At 35.0% G+C, this 15,628-nt stretch overlaps 2 protein-coding genes across 7 annotated transcripts in view; both read right to left on the bottom strand.

The window, feature by feature from the left end:
• The window catches only part of LOC131148486 (uncharacterized), a 47,012-nt gene extending 41,977 nt beyond the window's left edge, over positions 1 to 5,035 (bottom strand). The window contains exons 1-4 of the mRNA XM_058098198.1: positions 4,824 to 5,035; positions 4,667 to 4,752; positions 4,328 to 4,375; positions 4,151 to 4,239 (exon numbers count right to left, since the gene is read on the bottom strand). Of these exons, the coding sequence (XP_057954181.1) occupies positions 4,151 to 4,239; positions 4,328 to 4,375; positions 4,667 to 4,752; positions 4,824 to 4,933 (333 nt within the window). The 5' untranslated portion in view covers positions 4,934 to 5,035. The remainder of the gene's footprint in view (positions 1 to 4,150; positions 4,240 to 4,327; positions 4,376 to 4,666; positions 4,753 to 4,823) is intronic.
• LOC131148485 (uncharacterized) lies at positions 4,944 to 14,767 on the bottom strand. 6 transcript variants are annotated; one of them, XM_058098197.1, is made up of 6 exons: positions 14,265 to 14,750; positions 13,122 to 13,191; positions 11,979 to 12,093; positions 11,789 to 11,870; positions 8,718 to 8,769; positions 6,790 to 7,037 (listed from the first exon to the last, which is right to left on the bottom strand). In XM_058098197.1, the coding sequence occupies exons 1-6, from the start codon at positions 14,366 to 14,368 to the stop codon at positions 6,975 to 6,977; spliced, it is 486 nt and encodes a 161-aa protein (XP_057954180.1). In that variant the 5' UTR covers positions 14,369 to 14,750; the 3' UTR covers positions 6,790 to 6,974. The 6 variants fall into 6 exon arrangements, with proteins under 6 accessions (XP_057954177.1, XP_057954180.1, XP_057954176.1 ...); XM_058098194.1 differs by lacking the exons at positions 6,790 to 7,037; positions 13,122 to 13,191 and adding an exon at positions 4,944 to 5,054 and having other exon boundaries at positions 14,265 to 14,738; XM_058098193.1 differs by lacking the exon at positions 13,122 to 13,191 and having other exon boundaries at positions 6,832 to 7,037; positions 14,265 to 14,767.
• Positions 14,768 to 15,628: the final 861 nt, after the last annotated feature.

Raw genomic sequence — 15,628 nt, 5'->3', positions numbered from 1 at the left:
CAGATCACCAGGCCCTTAGGTACCTAAGCACGCAAAAGAAACTCAATCATAGGCATGTAAAGTGGATCGAATATATATACAGCAGTATACCTTTGTGCTCAAACACCGCGCCGGTGTTGAAAATAAAGCTGCTAATGCTTTGAGCCAAGTAGTGGCCACTTTACAGACATTGGAAGTGAGAGTAATAGGCTTTGAAAGCATCAAGAAGGAATATTCTCAATGTCCGGACTTTTGTGACATTTTCTCTAGTTTGTTACAAGGACTACCCAAATCCCATCCAGATTATGTGATCCATGGAGGATTCCTGTTCAAAGGAACCAGATTGTGTATCCCCTCTACATTCCTTCGTGACCAATTGATATGGGAATTGCACTTAGGCGGTGCTGCAGGTCACTTTGGCAAGGATAAGACCATCACGATTGTAGAAGATAGGTTCTTTTGGCCTAGTCTTAAAAGGGATGTAGCAAGAGTTATCTCTCACTCTAGAACTTGCCAATCTGCAAAGGGTAGGAAGCTAAACACTGGTTTATACACTCCTTTACCAGTACTACATACGGAAGGATATTAGTATGGATTTTGTGTTAGGACTCCCTAGGACTGCTAGGAAGAATGATTCTGTGTTTGTTGTCGTGGATTAGTTTTCCAAAATGTCTCATTTTATTCCATGCAACAAAACACATGATGCTTCAAAAGTAGCATCCATCTTTTTTAGGGAAGTTGTAAGATTGCATGGTCTTCCCAAGACCATTGTTTCGGGTCGAGATGTGAAGTTTGTCAATTATTTGGGGAAAACTCTGTGGGCAATGTTAGGTACTAAGCTTCAGTTTTCTAGTGCTTACCATCCCTAAAATGGCGGCCAAACCGAGGTAATTAATAGTAGTCTAGGAGACCTATTAAGATGCCTTGTAGGTGATAACATTGGGTCATGGGATTTGTGTCTTCCAATGGCTGAATTTGCATTCAATAGCTCAGTGAATAGAACCACAGGTCTTAGCCCATTTCAGGTTGTCATTAGTTATCAACCTAGGAAGCCGATAGACCTTGTCCCCTTACCTCCGCAGATTAGAGTGAGTGAACAGGCCGAAGCATTTGCTAAACACATACATGACCTATACTCTAAAATTAGAATGAAGAACAACTTGAACAATGAACATTATAAATCTATGGCTCATATTCGTCGCAGGTTGCAAGAATTTTCAGAGGATGATATGGTCATGATCCGTATTCGTCCCGAACGGATTCCGGTAGGAAAGGTAATAAAGTTATATGCAAAAAAGATGGGTCCTTTCAAGATTTTAAAGAAAATCAGTTCTAATGCTTATATGATTGATATTCCCATTGAATTTGGCATTAGTAATGTGTTTAATGTTGAGGAATTAACCCCATTTCTTGAAGCATCTACTTTCGTGGAGACTCCTATTTCTAACTCTGCAGGTGATCCCATTCCATTCTCTACTTATCATGAACCCAAACCACAGAAATTGCCTTTGCCACTATCACTACCGATATCCAAGAATCATGATGAAATTGAGGAAATTCTGGATGATAAAACCATGATCACACGAGCTGGATCCTATCAAAAATTCTTAGTCAAATGGAAAGGTAAATCAATTTCAAAGCGCAGCTAGATTTTGAAGGAAGATTTACTTCGTATCAACCTGGATCTATACTCCCAGTATTTTGCTTCTCATTCTACAGAGAAGAATTCTTTTGGGCCCAGGAGAGATGATAGGGATTGGCAACCACTCCCCCTTTCGTTCGCCGACATGGTGGCACGTGGACGGCCCCCGGATGTCCACAATGTTTGCTAACCGTTGCAGGAACTTATTGAAATATTTGAAGACTTTTCAGCATAAAGAAGCCCGAGTTGTGATTCCGAGCTCAAGACCCTTGTGGGCCCCACATAGATCCTCTAGGCCCCACATAGGATTGGGTTGCCCTTTTGACTTTGTTTACATTTAATTAACTGCCTTATGTTTTATTGTGAGTTATTTAATTTGTGAGAGAATTGTGTGAGTTAATTTGTGAACATTAAGTGAGTTGTCTCCCATGCCTGTATGGGACGTGTAGGTCAATTATTGCTTTTTTTTCTTTTCCCTATGTATATTGCTATTGTAAAAGCTGAAAGACGGCTAGGTATTGTTATTGATTAAAAAAAAAAAGGGTTCTTCCTTTGTAAAGCTTTGAGCTTAGTTCCAATCCTTGAGATTGAGTGGCGAGAGGCTATGACATTCTCCTCGGAGATCAGTTGGTGTGAGACCAACATCTATCCATCGCATCTTCACCATTTCATATTCCCCACACCATTCACATACGAACATCCATAGCAGCAGTTTTTATACCTATTCACTGCGATCATGAGGATTTCATGGTCTGATTCAAGTTCGTTGATCATTGGTAAGATATCCAGCAATTCCACACGGTAATATATATCCTAATCCCTCCCTAACTTGGTTTTAAACCCTTGTTTAAGATCCCATAAGCCTCAATTTCGCAAAACCCTAAAACCCCAATTTTTATTTTAGTCCCATCGCAGGTCAGGCGACTGACCCCAAGGAGTTCAGTTGACTGACCCTTAGTTGCTCTCGGTATTTTGCCCAGAATTTCAGTCAAGTGACTGACCCCATCAGGTCAGTCGACTGACCCTTGACAACTCTCGGTATCTCACTCGAAATCTCAGTCAAGCGACTGACCTTCAACCCCAGTCGATTGAAGACACGCAGAACTCTAAATCTTCAGCATTTTTACACATATTTGCTTGTCACCTGTGGGAATATGATTGTGATAACATAGACTTATTTACTTATTTTCTTGAATGATTGAATAGCATTTTCATAGCATATCACTTGATTTTTTTGTGAAAGAACCATTTGGGAATTGAATTTTGAATCACACTATAAACCTTTTCAAAATCCTTGAACCAATGTGATAAAGCATGATTTGTTTTGTTTAACATTTGGTTGGTTAAATTCTCAATTCAAAGTGTTTCTCATGTACGTTGTTTGAGGGTTGAAACCCGTAGGACTAGGTTACCCCACCCCGTACTACAGCAGAAAGCAAGAGGCTTAAAGCTATACACTGTTTCTGAACTCAGGGTGCTGTGTCCATACAGTTTATATGAGGTATTTTGGGGTTTTTATATGGAGCTATTTATTTTGTAGCTATAGGTTTGAAAACCTTAGAGTAGATTGCATTCTTTTAGGCTTTGTTTGAAACTTGGAAAATATTAAGGAAAGCAAAGGAAAATCCGAAAGAATCCACTTTTCATGTTTTTATCAAGGAGAGTGAGAAAAATAAAATAAAATTAAAATCAATGAACAAAAATTTGGTTTTTTCGCATAATTAACATTTGATTTTTCTTAATTTTTAATCATATAGAACATTTTTTATTTTTATTTTTAATAGCGTTTGACATAGAGAGAATATAATGAAAAATGAGTTTCCTTCTTATTTTCCTTTCAACAAAATCTTTGATCCAAATGGATCCTTAGGGTCTCATTTGGAATGCAGAAAGCATGAAGGAAGGAAAAGAAATATGAAGTAATCCACTTTTTGGTGTTAGATTAAGTGAGAAAAAATAAACTATATAGTAAACTAATAAATAAAATTTTAATTTTATACGACATTAACCTTTGATTTTCTTAATTTTTAACTATATTTGAACAAATCTTTAATTTTAATAGTATTTGAATAGAGAAAATAGAATGAAAAATTGTTCTCTTTCTTATTTTCTTTTCCTTTCCTCTACTTTAAAAAAGAAAATCCTTGATACAACAGAGCGCTATAATGTAACAGAGGTTTTTGCAAGAGGCTTGTAGACATAGGCACATGGGCAAACCACATAAATCATGTTGTGCTCCTCTCTTCTTCTTCTTCTTCTTCTTCTTCTTCTTCTTCTTCTTCTTTTTCTCGTCTGTCATTTGCCTTTCTAGTGTGTGAAGGGACAATCCTTGCCTCCTTGGTTAGCTCCACAAGAAGTCCAAAAAAGTGGGAAGTGGGAAAGTCACTTGCCATACAATGGTGCTATGAATAGCTACCATTTCTCAAATCTTGAGCGCCACAATTGCCCATGGATCAAATAAAAATAGTGTTCTAAATTACTGATGTCTAAATGGAAAGGGAAAAGAATTTGAAAAGCAATAGTAAGAACCTCAACGATATGACGAACAATGGCTAATAGAAAATGAGTCCTCCCACCCCATTGCATCAGCGGAAGCAGAATCCCACTCGGAACAATACCTTGAATTTAAGAGAAGCATTAACATTACGCCAAATAATATCATCATTTCAAGGTTGGGCTAATCAAATCAACTTGTGCAAACCCCACCTATAGCTCCATGCAGAACTTCCACGAATGAAACAGTTTGCAACAAACCTTCAAGGCAAAGAAACAACAACAGTGATCTAAAAATATCTAATCAGCACAAAGGTAACACTCAGTTTGGTAACTTAAAATTGTGGCCAAAAAAAAAAGCAGGGAAAAAATAGAACTTTGTAAAATTCATATTGTTTTTAGCTCCCAGTGAAACAAAGGGTCTACTTCATTTTACCTCTCCGGGAAAGGAATCACATGCAAACCAAAAGATTTCTCTCCTTTCTTTTCCCAGTAGTTCTCCGAGAAAGATGTATATGGATTCTTCAGAAGCAAGGCAAAAACATGACTTACAGATAAGCTCTCCAGCAGACGCGTAGGCCCCGTTAAACGAATGGATGGATACGAAGCTGCTCAAAATTATACACAGAGAGAGTGTCCTGCCATGGCATAACAGCAGACTCGTAAATGGAGGAGAGAGACAGAAAGATAGAAGGGGGAGGTGGGTTACCATCCGAAGGCCTGGACGGAATTGTAGGCGAGAAGATAAAGGTTACTTCGACGGCGGAGCATTGCGCGCGCGAGGCTGTGGTCCGCAGTTGACGCCGGCGGCCCATCCATTCCCGCCTCTCCGGTTAAAGAAGTAAATAGAGTTTAGTCTCACACGGTGGTCGGTGATGGTGACACCGACATCCATTTTCTAGGCCCATTTCCTTTTATTCCGTGGGACTCCGTTTTGGGACTCAAAAATATTAGAGAAATAAGAGGAAATATCAAGAAATTTATATTTTTATATTTAATTATTAAAAAAAAGTAAAAAATTTATATATTAAATTTATAGATAAAATTTTGGCTTTATATATCTTTAACATGTACTTTTTTAAAAAAAATTTAATCAGATAAAAATAAGTTTTTTATTTTTTATAATATTTAATAGAAAAGAAAAATATAAGAAAAAAAATGTTTCACTCGTTTTCCTTCCTTTTTCTTTTTTCAAGTAAAATCCTTGACCTAAATGGATCCGAAATTTTAATTAATTTTATATTTTATTTTACTCAATTCTATATAAATTTAAATTTAAAATTTAAATTATAAGAATTTGCAAGATGGATGGTGGTGTGAGTCTAGTTTTTTCAAAATTTATTTTCTGGCAACATATATTAAATTACTATCTCAGTATGATTGTCAATAAAATTTGTAGTTCTTTTGTCCTAGGACATGATTTTTAACTCGAAGCCAAATTTAGTGTTATTATTCCTCACATTTTAGATTATATCATATTGTTTTAGGGTCCTATGTTTTCTTTTGTGATTGTTTGTCTTCGGCAGATTGGGTGGGTAACCATCATATGAATATTAGTTTAGGATTTAATTTTGTAAATAGAGTAATTTCTTAGAGAAAATATAAAATTATGAATTGTCGTTCATGTTGATGTTGCCCTGTGTTAAATTATGGATGACATAGGAAAAATGGTAAAATTTCATCAATCATTGTATGACTTTAATATTTTATTATAAATGCATTTAGCATACTACTCTTTTGTCAACCACATGTTCTTTACTAAATTGCAATAAGGTGAAATGTATCACTCTATTGTTGATCGACTCTCATACTTAATTCACACTTTCTTATCACTTACCATTTACATTGTGCTCAATGTTTGTAAACATGTCATGGGTTTACAGTTTATTTTTGTCTAGCTACTTGAACTTGTGTGCCACAACTAGCATTTGCAATCCTTCAACGCTTAAGAAGACTTCAATGGTGTTGGTATACCTTAATGCATTAATAATATATTTGTCAACACATGCTAATTATAATATATGTGCTCTCTATTTTTATTCCTCACCCTATGCAAAACTCTCTGTCTCTCTCTCTACAAGCTACTTATACTCGATTCAATATTGGTTCATTTGAATTCATTTACTAAGATAAACTAGATGGTCTCCAAACTTTAGTTTGGAGTTTCAAAACTAACAAGCCTTTCTACATAATTCAAATAGCATTTAATAATTCAATAGGTATCCATTCCCCTTCTGATGGGACGCTTAATAGAAATTCAAAAATACCTTCTCTTTCTTCTTATGCTGGAACCAAAATAATAAAATTGCATTTACCCCATGATACATTTGAATATTTGCTTTGCACTTGTATGAACTCGAATAAAATATGATACATGATTATGCACAACTTGGTCCAAATTCACACAAATCTAAATTTGAGAGCTAAAATCCATGCTCTTAAAGGCTAAGGTTAGGGTAAGGGTTTTCATATGTAATTCTTCTAAGGGCTAAAAAATTGTAAGAAGTAATTTAAACTTTGGAGTTTGCAATTGAAATTGAAATTATAAATTTGAATAAAAACACAATACTTCTCCATGACAAAACATTATGAATAATGCTATAAGATATTCATAGTGCCACTAACTGAATCCATAAAAAATAAAATTTAAAATTAAAAAAAAAAACCAGCTGTAATTGAGAAAAATCTGCAAATTGAGGGCATACATTAACATATGATTGTAGAGAGCTAACAAAGAAGAATTTTTATTCCCTCTTTCTTTGTGTTGGTGCAGGTTCTGATGTTATACTGTACAATTATATACCGATAAATTTTCTCTGTTTGATTGGAAAATTACTAAAAACCGAATCACAGGCCTTATTTATAGCCAGTCTGCTAGCCGTGGAAATTGTTGCAGCAGCCGAGTGATTGCCCTTATAGCAATCTGTGCAGGAAAAGAGGAGTTCAAGACCAATATTGAGAGGTTGAATGCATAATCAGTAGTAAAGTTTTAAATCATTTTTTACAAGAATAATGTGGAAACAAGTTGCAACCTGGAGCTTTATTATGGTGAATGGGTGACAAGACTGGGACTGTCTACACTGGTTCATGCATAGGACACGATTAAAGGAATATGTTATAACTTATAGGTGGTAAGGTGAGACGTGTGTGTGTGTGTGTGTGTGTGTGTGTGTGTGTGTGTGTGTGTTTTGCAGATTAAGGGAAATGAGGCTTGAATTAGCTCTTTGTAGCCCATCTTTGTAGCCCATATTTGTGGCAACCAAAATAAAGAATAGGACGGGCTAAGGGGAGGGTTCATATTTGGTACTACTTCATGTTCCCCAATCCACCCCCACCCTTTTGAAAAAAAAACCTCATATCATTATCCTCAATAACTATCATAATCAATCCAATCATCCAATCCAAATCTATTTGAGTCATCTGAAGCCTAGTCTTCTGTATCAAATTGCATCATAAAGGAACATATTTTAAGATGGCAACACAAGTGCTTCAAGGACCATGAAGGGCTGGAATTTTCCCATTCAAGTAATGTGTTCATAGCACAGAAGAAATCATTTCTAAAGGCAGTGATCCACTTGAAGACTTGGTCAGCTATTCAACTTACTTGTACCAAAGTACAAGAAAGACACAAATTCAATATCAACGTGACAGTAAGAAATATGGTGCCAACATCAATTAGAAGTAAGAAAGCACTATTGTATCCATACAAATCCAACGCGATTGAAATTACTTTTAGGTATTAATTAGTGATCTGTGTAACTTAGAAATTTAAGGCCTATTTAGGTTGTGGAATATATTTTTCATTTTTATTTCAGTTATCTAAATAATTAAAAAATACCACAATTTTTTCTAGCTTTTCAAACCTAAACTATTAGACGCTTCTAACCTCCTCTTGTTTCTGATTCTTAAAGCATGACAATGCTATGGGAGATCTTCAAAATAACTTTTGAGTATACTAAATACCAAAAGCTCCAGTTTCCAAATTCTAACACCTCACAACTATAACAACACCAGCATAAATCTTAAATATTATATGGCTTTCCTTGGTTCTTTTGCGGTTAATTCCACTATTAATATTGCAATCCTCATAAATAATTAGTGAAATCTAACTAGTTCAGACATCAGGCAAGGGATTTTAAATTTGAAATCATTGTCTTGCATTTCGAAGTGATTCTGACCCTTTATCGATAATTTTTTTCCGTCAGCATAATTTTGTTTTTATTCTGTTTCTTAAATCTTAATATTATTGATGGATCACAACATAATAACTTAGACTTTTTTAGTTAAAGTGGTTGCTTAACATGGTATCAAAGCCATTGTTACTAGGATGTCCTAGGCTCTATTCTTGTTGCCGATGCATTATATTGTGAAAATTGTCTAACGTGTAACAGTGTAATTCATTATTTGTTTCTCTTTCCAAATACAATCAGGTTGTGCCACAACCTAACAACTTAAAGTTTTTTAGGTGAACTAGGTGCTCATCACTGTTAGATAAATAGTTTGTACATTACACATATTTATGTATGCACATATGGAATTGTTTTGTACAGAGATACATGTAAATATACAAGAAGGTATCATAAACCAATGCTAATAAACATACCAAAGTTGTGTCCCCAGGCTTAACAGAAGGCTCCACACTATCTCGCCCATAACTGTCAACAGAAGTTAGATTACCTGTGAAGCAAGAGTATGCACCTAACCAATTTTTGACATAGTATGGCAAGGAAATTAATGATAATAATTTTATTATTAAAAAAAAACATTGACCTCCCTGATTTCTGTCAAAAAGACAGGAACCTTGAATTACATTTTAAAAACACCTACCTCTCTTGACATTTAGTTTTGTCTGACTTCTAACTATTTCAAAATGCCTCTTTCACCCTCATTTAAGTTTTGCAGTGATATTTTTTTCTCTTTACTCTCTACCCTTTCTTCCTTCTCTCTTACGCCCTCTTTAGATCCCGGAGAATGACTTCACCATTGAGCTCCCCAGGATATCTCAGCCAAACTGGCAGGCTCCAGATATTGGATGATTACGCATCAAAGTTGCGTAATTAAGCGTTTAAAATCATGCATTAAAGATTATAATTTTAATTAAATGTCTAATTATGTTCAATATTCTAACATTGAGCTCAAATTACAATATTTGATTTTTTTTTCAATAGTTTACGGGTTTTTATACTTAATTATTGCAGGGCTCTCTTGGACATTTAAAGGAGAATCACAGGACTGTAAAGACCGCGTATTGGAGCTGCTCGAGGGCCATGAACACCGAGCCACGCACGTGAGAGAAACCGTGTACGTGAGTCATGCACGTGACAAGGAGATGCCGCATGAAAGTGAAGAAGCACAGCATTTAATGGACATTGCATGCAACATCAAAGCAATCAAAAAGGAAGACTGATGCAAGTATGCATTGTGGGCTGGCTTTGGGGGTCTCGGGTGAGCTACCTAAAGACCGCAGCTGGGTTTTCAACAAAAGAGAACAAGAGAACTGGGAGGAGCTGGGCCTTAAAAATATGTGAAGTGACCCGCCCATGAAGGCATGTGAACGTGGAGAAGGGCCGTGAGCTGGGCTTCATGTTAAAAGGATGCACGCGCTAGGCATGCTGTGAGGTTGTGCGTGAGGGCAGCCGAATACACTACAAAGAAAGGGCTTAAAAATATAAGGCCGGCCCATGTAAATTCATTGATGCAACCACATGCTGGCCAGCCATGCACATGAGTTTGTGTGTGTATTGGAGAGGCTGAATTGGGGGTTTGCCATGTTGTGAGTTGGAAGTTAGGCCATGTGGCTGGGCGCTACAGAGGGTTGTGCGTGTGGGCTTAGCGAAGAGCCAGCTGGAAAGGCCTCGTTAGGGCAGCCAAAATCCATGATAAAAGGAGGGGCTAGTGCTGCTTTTGGGAATTAAGCTTTAGGTAGGGTTTTAAAGTTTTGTCTTTATTTTTTAGGGCCGTGCGCAGCAGGAGAGTAAGGATGCTAGGGTTTACTATTCTTCGGAGGAACAGAAACTTTCGGGCAGCAGGCATTCACTCTCACGACTTGCTATCTCTCTCTCTCTCTCTCTCTTATTACTTTGCTTTATTTTTACTTTTATTTTTCTCTTGAAGTATTGTTAAAGTTTAATTTTTTTAGCAGCAGCAAGTTTTAATTTGTTTTTTTTTTTCTGCTTTAATTAATTATTGTTGCTTTAAGTTTGTTTGGGACTGTTTAATTTAGCTTCTCTTCATCTTATTTAAATACCTTGTTTTAGGATTCAAACAACTTCTTTGGACATTCTATAAATAAAGTTCGCATTTTTATTCAGTATTTTTGCGAGAGTTTAATTTTGCTTGATCTGAACATTAAATCTAGTATTTTTATTTAGTTGAATTTTATTATTTTGCATAATTGGTTTTTTTTCAGTTGAATGATTGCAGGGTTTATTTCTTTCGTTATCCTGGTATCGAGTTTGGCATTTATTTAGTTATTCCATGTGCGTTTAATTTTTAGTTAGAGTTTAATTTCGTCACAAAACTCTCAAAAATTCAAGAAACTGAATCTGAACCATGTTCAGTAAACTGTTCTTTTCTTAATTTCTTTTGGGATTACACAAATTTTGGAACTAAACTGCATTCCCTGAAGAGACGATCTGGCTTTTAGGCTAATTATTATACGACTGAACTCCTATACTTGGGATAGCCTTCACACTACTCATTTTTAGAGTGAGTCATTGGCCATAACCACTGATCATCTCACCAAGTGTCACGAGAGATTCATATCATTTTAACAAAACTCTAGGGAGGTAAGTGCATTTCACCCTTATTATTAAAACATTTTTATTGCTATTGTTATTTCTTTTTGTTCTTAGCATTGTTGCTATTGTTATTTTTGTTATTAGAGTGCTATTTTTATTGTCATTCTTGTCATTGATATTGCTATTTTTGTTGTTGTTGGTAGTCTTGTTGGTTTGTTATAAGGACAAATGCTGCCATTGTTAATCTATTCCAAAAAACATTTACGCCGCATTTAGGAGCATGGATTTCGGACCTTGGATTTGGATTTAGACAAATTTCAAAATAATGTTGCATTACATCTTACCCAAATCAAAGACAACTCCAAATCCAAGGACTCTCCAAACATAGAATTAGTGTTTTGCTAAAGCTTCACATGGAATTTTGGGAGGACCTATCCAAATTTTTCTTATCAACATATTTTTTTCTTGGTATCTTTGATTAGTTTGGTGCTTACTCTTATGAACCAATGAAATACCTATGGTTTGATACATAATAAATTGTCTATTGTTTTTTACAGATAGACGAACTAGTTCGATAATCAATAAATTGTCGTGACACTTGGTGAGATGATCGATGATTATGTCCAATGACTCACTCTAAAAATGAGCAGTGCGAAAGCAATCCCAAGTATAGGAGTTCAATGTTTTGTTAATACTTCACATGGAATTTTGGGAGGACCTAAAGCAAAGAAATCAAACACACAAGGTACCACCCCCAATTCGACCTGTTAACAAATGCAAGACTCTATTGCTTATTTTCCAATATCTTCATTTTTTTCGTTAAAAAATCTTTTTTCTGGAAGATATAAAGAAATCAAAAATATATTTTACATAGGTTAATGCACAGTAACTTGTAGAATACATTATCTTTCTAAAGGCCAAAAGTTGTACTTACACTATTTGTCTCTTTCCATTTGATATCTCCAACCGATAAAAGCTGCATCCTTTGCTAAATGGAAAAGGCTTTCCCTGCCATTCTATTGTAAATTCCATTATTAGTTTCTTAGCAAGATCCTAAACAGGAACTTAATATGGACATGGGAAGGGATAAAAAAAGACAAAAAAAAGACTACTGCTCAACATACCCAAGTGCCATGTTACCCCAATTGCCAAGGAATCCTCGTCAGATATATCATCAATAACAAATTGCAAGTCGGTGCTGATAGAATCAATGAACTTCTTAAAAAATTCTAGTATTGCCTGCATAATAGTTGAAAAAATAAACTAAAGCTTGAACAAAAAATACACAAAACTACTCCATTCTGTTAAGTTTTTGAAAATCACTCACTCTCCCAAGTTTAGTAGCCTACATCTAATTAGCCGCTGGTTGTGATACTCGAAATAGATGAAGATAATCGCTTCTCTAGCAAAGGACACTGATTAGAATTAAAATTCCCCAAGTTTCTGTGTCCTCCAACTTCTGAAAACAATTTTATCTCGGACTTCAGAAGAGTTCAAAATTGTCCCTTTCTTAGAGAAAAATAGAAAATAAAATATTAAAAATAAGAAATAGAGGGGAAAAAAAGAATCAGGGAGTCTTGCCAAGAAATTCTCTCTACAAGCCTCTACCACCATAATAAACAGAGCGATCTAAACTGTTTAATTTCCTCTGCCAAATTTTCCTTGTACAAACCTTCCCCAATTCCCAACATAGCACCCCTCATCATTAGGAATAACTATTTCAAACCCATCTTACGTAAATGATCTTTAACAAGGTCATCATCTGCAGCATTTCCCAATGATACCTGCTAGTGAGGAGAGTTAGAACCCACTTCTCCATTTTGCAGGACTGGTAATAATCCATCACCTTTGTAACTCATCTGTCCTCCCTCATCCCCCTTTATGCTGGCATTAGTTGGATTACCAGGAACACTGAACTCCTTACTCTTCCTACGACTAATATCTCCACTCCCTCCTTCCTCAAATATTTAAACGCGTAGGAGTCTCCAATATAGGACTATAGGAGTCTCCAATACATGAGAAACCTCATTAAAATATTGCAGTCATCTAAAAGAAGACCCTCGTCACCCAATCAAAGAGACAATTGTCCACCCCACTTTCAACATCAGCTCACTCTATAGCCTTCCCTTCCCTAAAATTCTACCCGTCATCTCCTAGCTCAAAATTTTATTTTAGCTTCAGTCTTATAAATGTTATTTTAAAAGACTAGAGCAAAAGAATCAAGGACAATTTGCCCTGAAAAATTGGCGAGGGGTAGAGAGACATACAGGAGGGAAGCTTGGTTTCAAAATAAACTGCAGACTGACTGTTCCTTCCACACATACAAGGTGCTTGTATCTGTGAAAGTAAACCCAAAGAACTAAAATTATTAAAATAACTCATAATAAATAAATAAATAAAATCTATAAGCCACTAGATAATTACATTAAAAAAAAAACTATTAAATGCTACAAATATGACAATATTTTGAATAATAATAAATTACAATATCACCCAAAAATCTTAAAAACCACAAATGTGATGAATCTGCATTCTCAAAGCTCATATTGCATGATTCTTCCAAAATTGGCTCCTATACCAACTCAGCATGGGCACACACTAGGCAAACACACTTGGGGGTGAAAAAGCTTTACACTCAAACTCAACTCTGAAGTTGAACTCCTATAAAAAACAATTACAATCACATATTTGTAGGTCTAAATATGCTTGGAAATGAAGCAAATAAAATAAGTAAACCTAGAAACTACTAGGAGATGTCTTTCCTAATAAGTATAACCCTTGAATAGTAGAATCTACTAGATCATTACCTAATATAATACTGCAAGAAAATGTTACAAAAATAGGGAAAATCCCAAAAATTAATAAACTACAAGATTGCCCAAACGTCTTTAAAATACCAAACATGATGAATTTTTGTCCTCGAATCTTTCTTTAAATTTTAATCACCCTTAAATTTGTTTGGTCACTTCTCTATGGAAGACATACAGCAGAATACTCAAAGCTTTATGGCAATGCTTTATAATCGCCATAAGGCTTTCAAGTTTCAAGCATAATACTCATTATACTATTTTTTTAAATAAAATTTTTGCATAGTGCATTTCACAGCTGGTAACAGAAGCAAAATCAAACTCAGTTAAGGGGGTTTTTTCACTTGCGAAAAGCTGTTTTCATTTTTCATTTCAAGTTCTCCAAATTCTGAAAGAACTACAATACTACCAATTTATTTTCCCGCTTTTTATTTTTTTTTTTTTTTTTTTTTTTTTTGTATTGAAGGCCTAAAGAGCACCTCTGACTGCTTCTCTAGTTCCTAACACTCTTTGAACTTGAAAGCAAGTTCATGTTTTTATAACTCTATGGAAAACTCAAAGTACAAACGAAAATAATTTTTACAGAGAAGAGTGAGTGGGTACCTTGCGGCCAACGAAGGGACGAGGGAAGAGGAGGTCTTCATAGACGCAATTTTCAGCAATGAGATCCTCCACGGAGGCCAGATCGTGAGCGTTGATCCTTCCATAGAATTTCCTCACAACATCTGAAGCGGAATCCCCAGAAACTGGGGAGGACTCGGGATTATCTTCGCCAGATGATGACGACGACGACGATTTGGCTGGCGCAGTGATGGCTGTCTGATTGTCTGATGAAACCCTAACTTGAGATCGTGTTATCCCTCTTCCTCTGCTTCTTAATTGAACATACTCGACAATGAGATGAGTTCGGTCCTTTGCAAGAGGGCGGAGGATGGTCGGAGGAGCCACCGGTGAGGAAGAGGGAATGCAAATGGAGCTCGTCATGGATTAAGTTCCGTGCCGGATTTGCAACTGCGAACCAAGGCTCGACGAACAACGGCAAAGGTAACTAACACATGGATCCTTCTGCGCCAAGCGGCAGAGTGATGCGTGGCAAACATTATCCTACTTGGACTAAAACAAAATAATTTGTTTGATTAATATTTTTTAAAACTAAAAAAATTAAAAAATTGATTATACAAATACCCATTTTGACTTTAAATCAAATGACAATTAAAAATAAGATTAAAATGATAAAAAAAATACAAAATTATAACTAATGTAATAAAAAATTATTATAAACTATTTTACTTAATATGATATTTTAAAATTCCTTTACAAGAAAAAAACTTTTTGAACATGACAATGAAAAATAGTAGTAATACTTTTTAAATAGATTTTATAATTTTAATAATTTTTTTAAAATTATGGATATTTTCATTTTAATTATATTCTAAACTTATCTGATTATTTTATTTAACTTTAATTAAAATTATTTATTGTTTTGATTCACAAATTAGTTATGAGTACTAAAGTACGCTAACAATTATGTTTTTTTTTTTTAAAAATAGTTGAAAATTGATAATAAAAATAAAAAATTAATATGATAAACAAGTATATTTTCATTACATATTTTTTTTATCTAAAAATAACAAAAACAAAAACAAAAAATTATACCTAACAAACCCTTTACTATTGGCCTAATAAAGTTTAATCTCATTTTGATAATGACAAACCAAACCATCTAATTGTGTCATTAAATGTGTATACAGATATTATAGTATAAAACACAATGAAAGATGCAAATTGGAAAACCATGAAGCACACAAGTGAATGAAAGATGGTTGTTGAAGAAAAGCTTGGATGAAGACCAATCTTAAGGACATGAAGACCTAGATAGGTTGTTACATGTATTGTGAAATATAAATTCATGTAAGTACATCTCATGTTGGTTTTTGTTACGAAGCTCTTAAGTTATTTATTTGGAC

This window comes from Malania oleifera, chromosome 2 (assembly GCF_029873635.1).
Source record: "Malania oleifera isolate guangnan ecotype guangnan chromosome 2, ASM2987363v1, whole genome shotgun sequence".
In the NCBI taxonomy this organism is placed as follows: domain Eukaryota; kingdom Viridiplantae; phylum Streptophyta; class Magnoliopsida; order Santalales; family Ximeniaceae; genus Malania; species Malania oleifera.
Note: the sequence above shows the minus strand (reverse complement) of the source record. Positions and strands in the feature narration are given on the sequence as shown.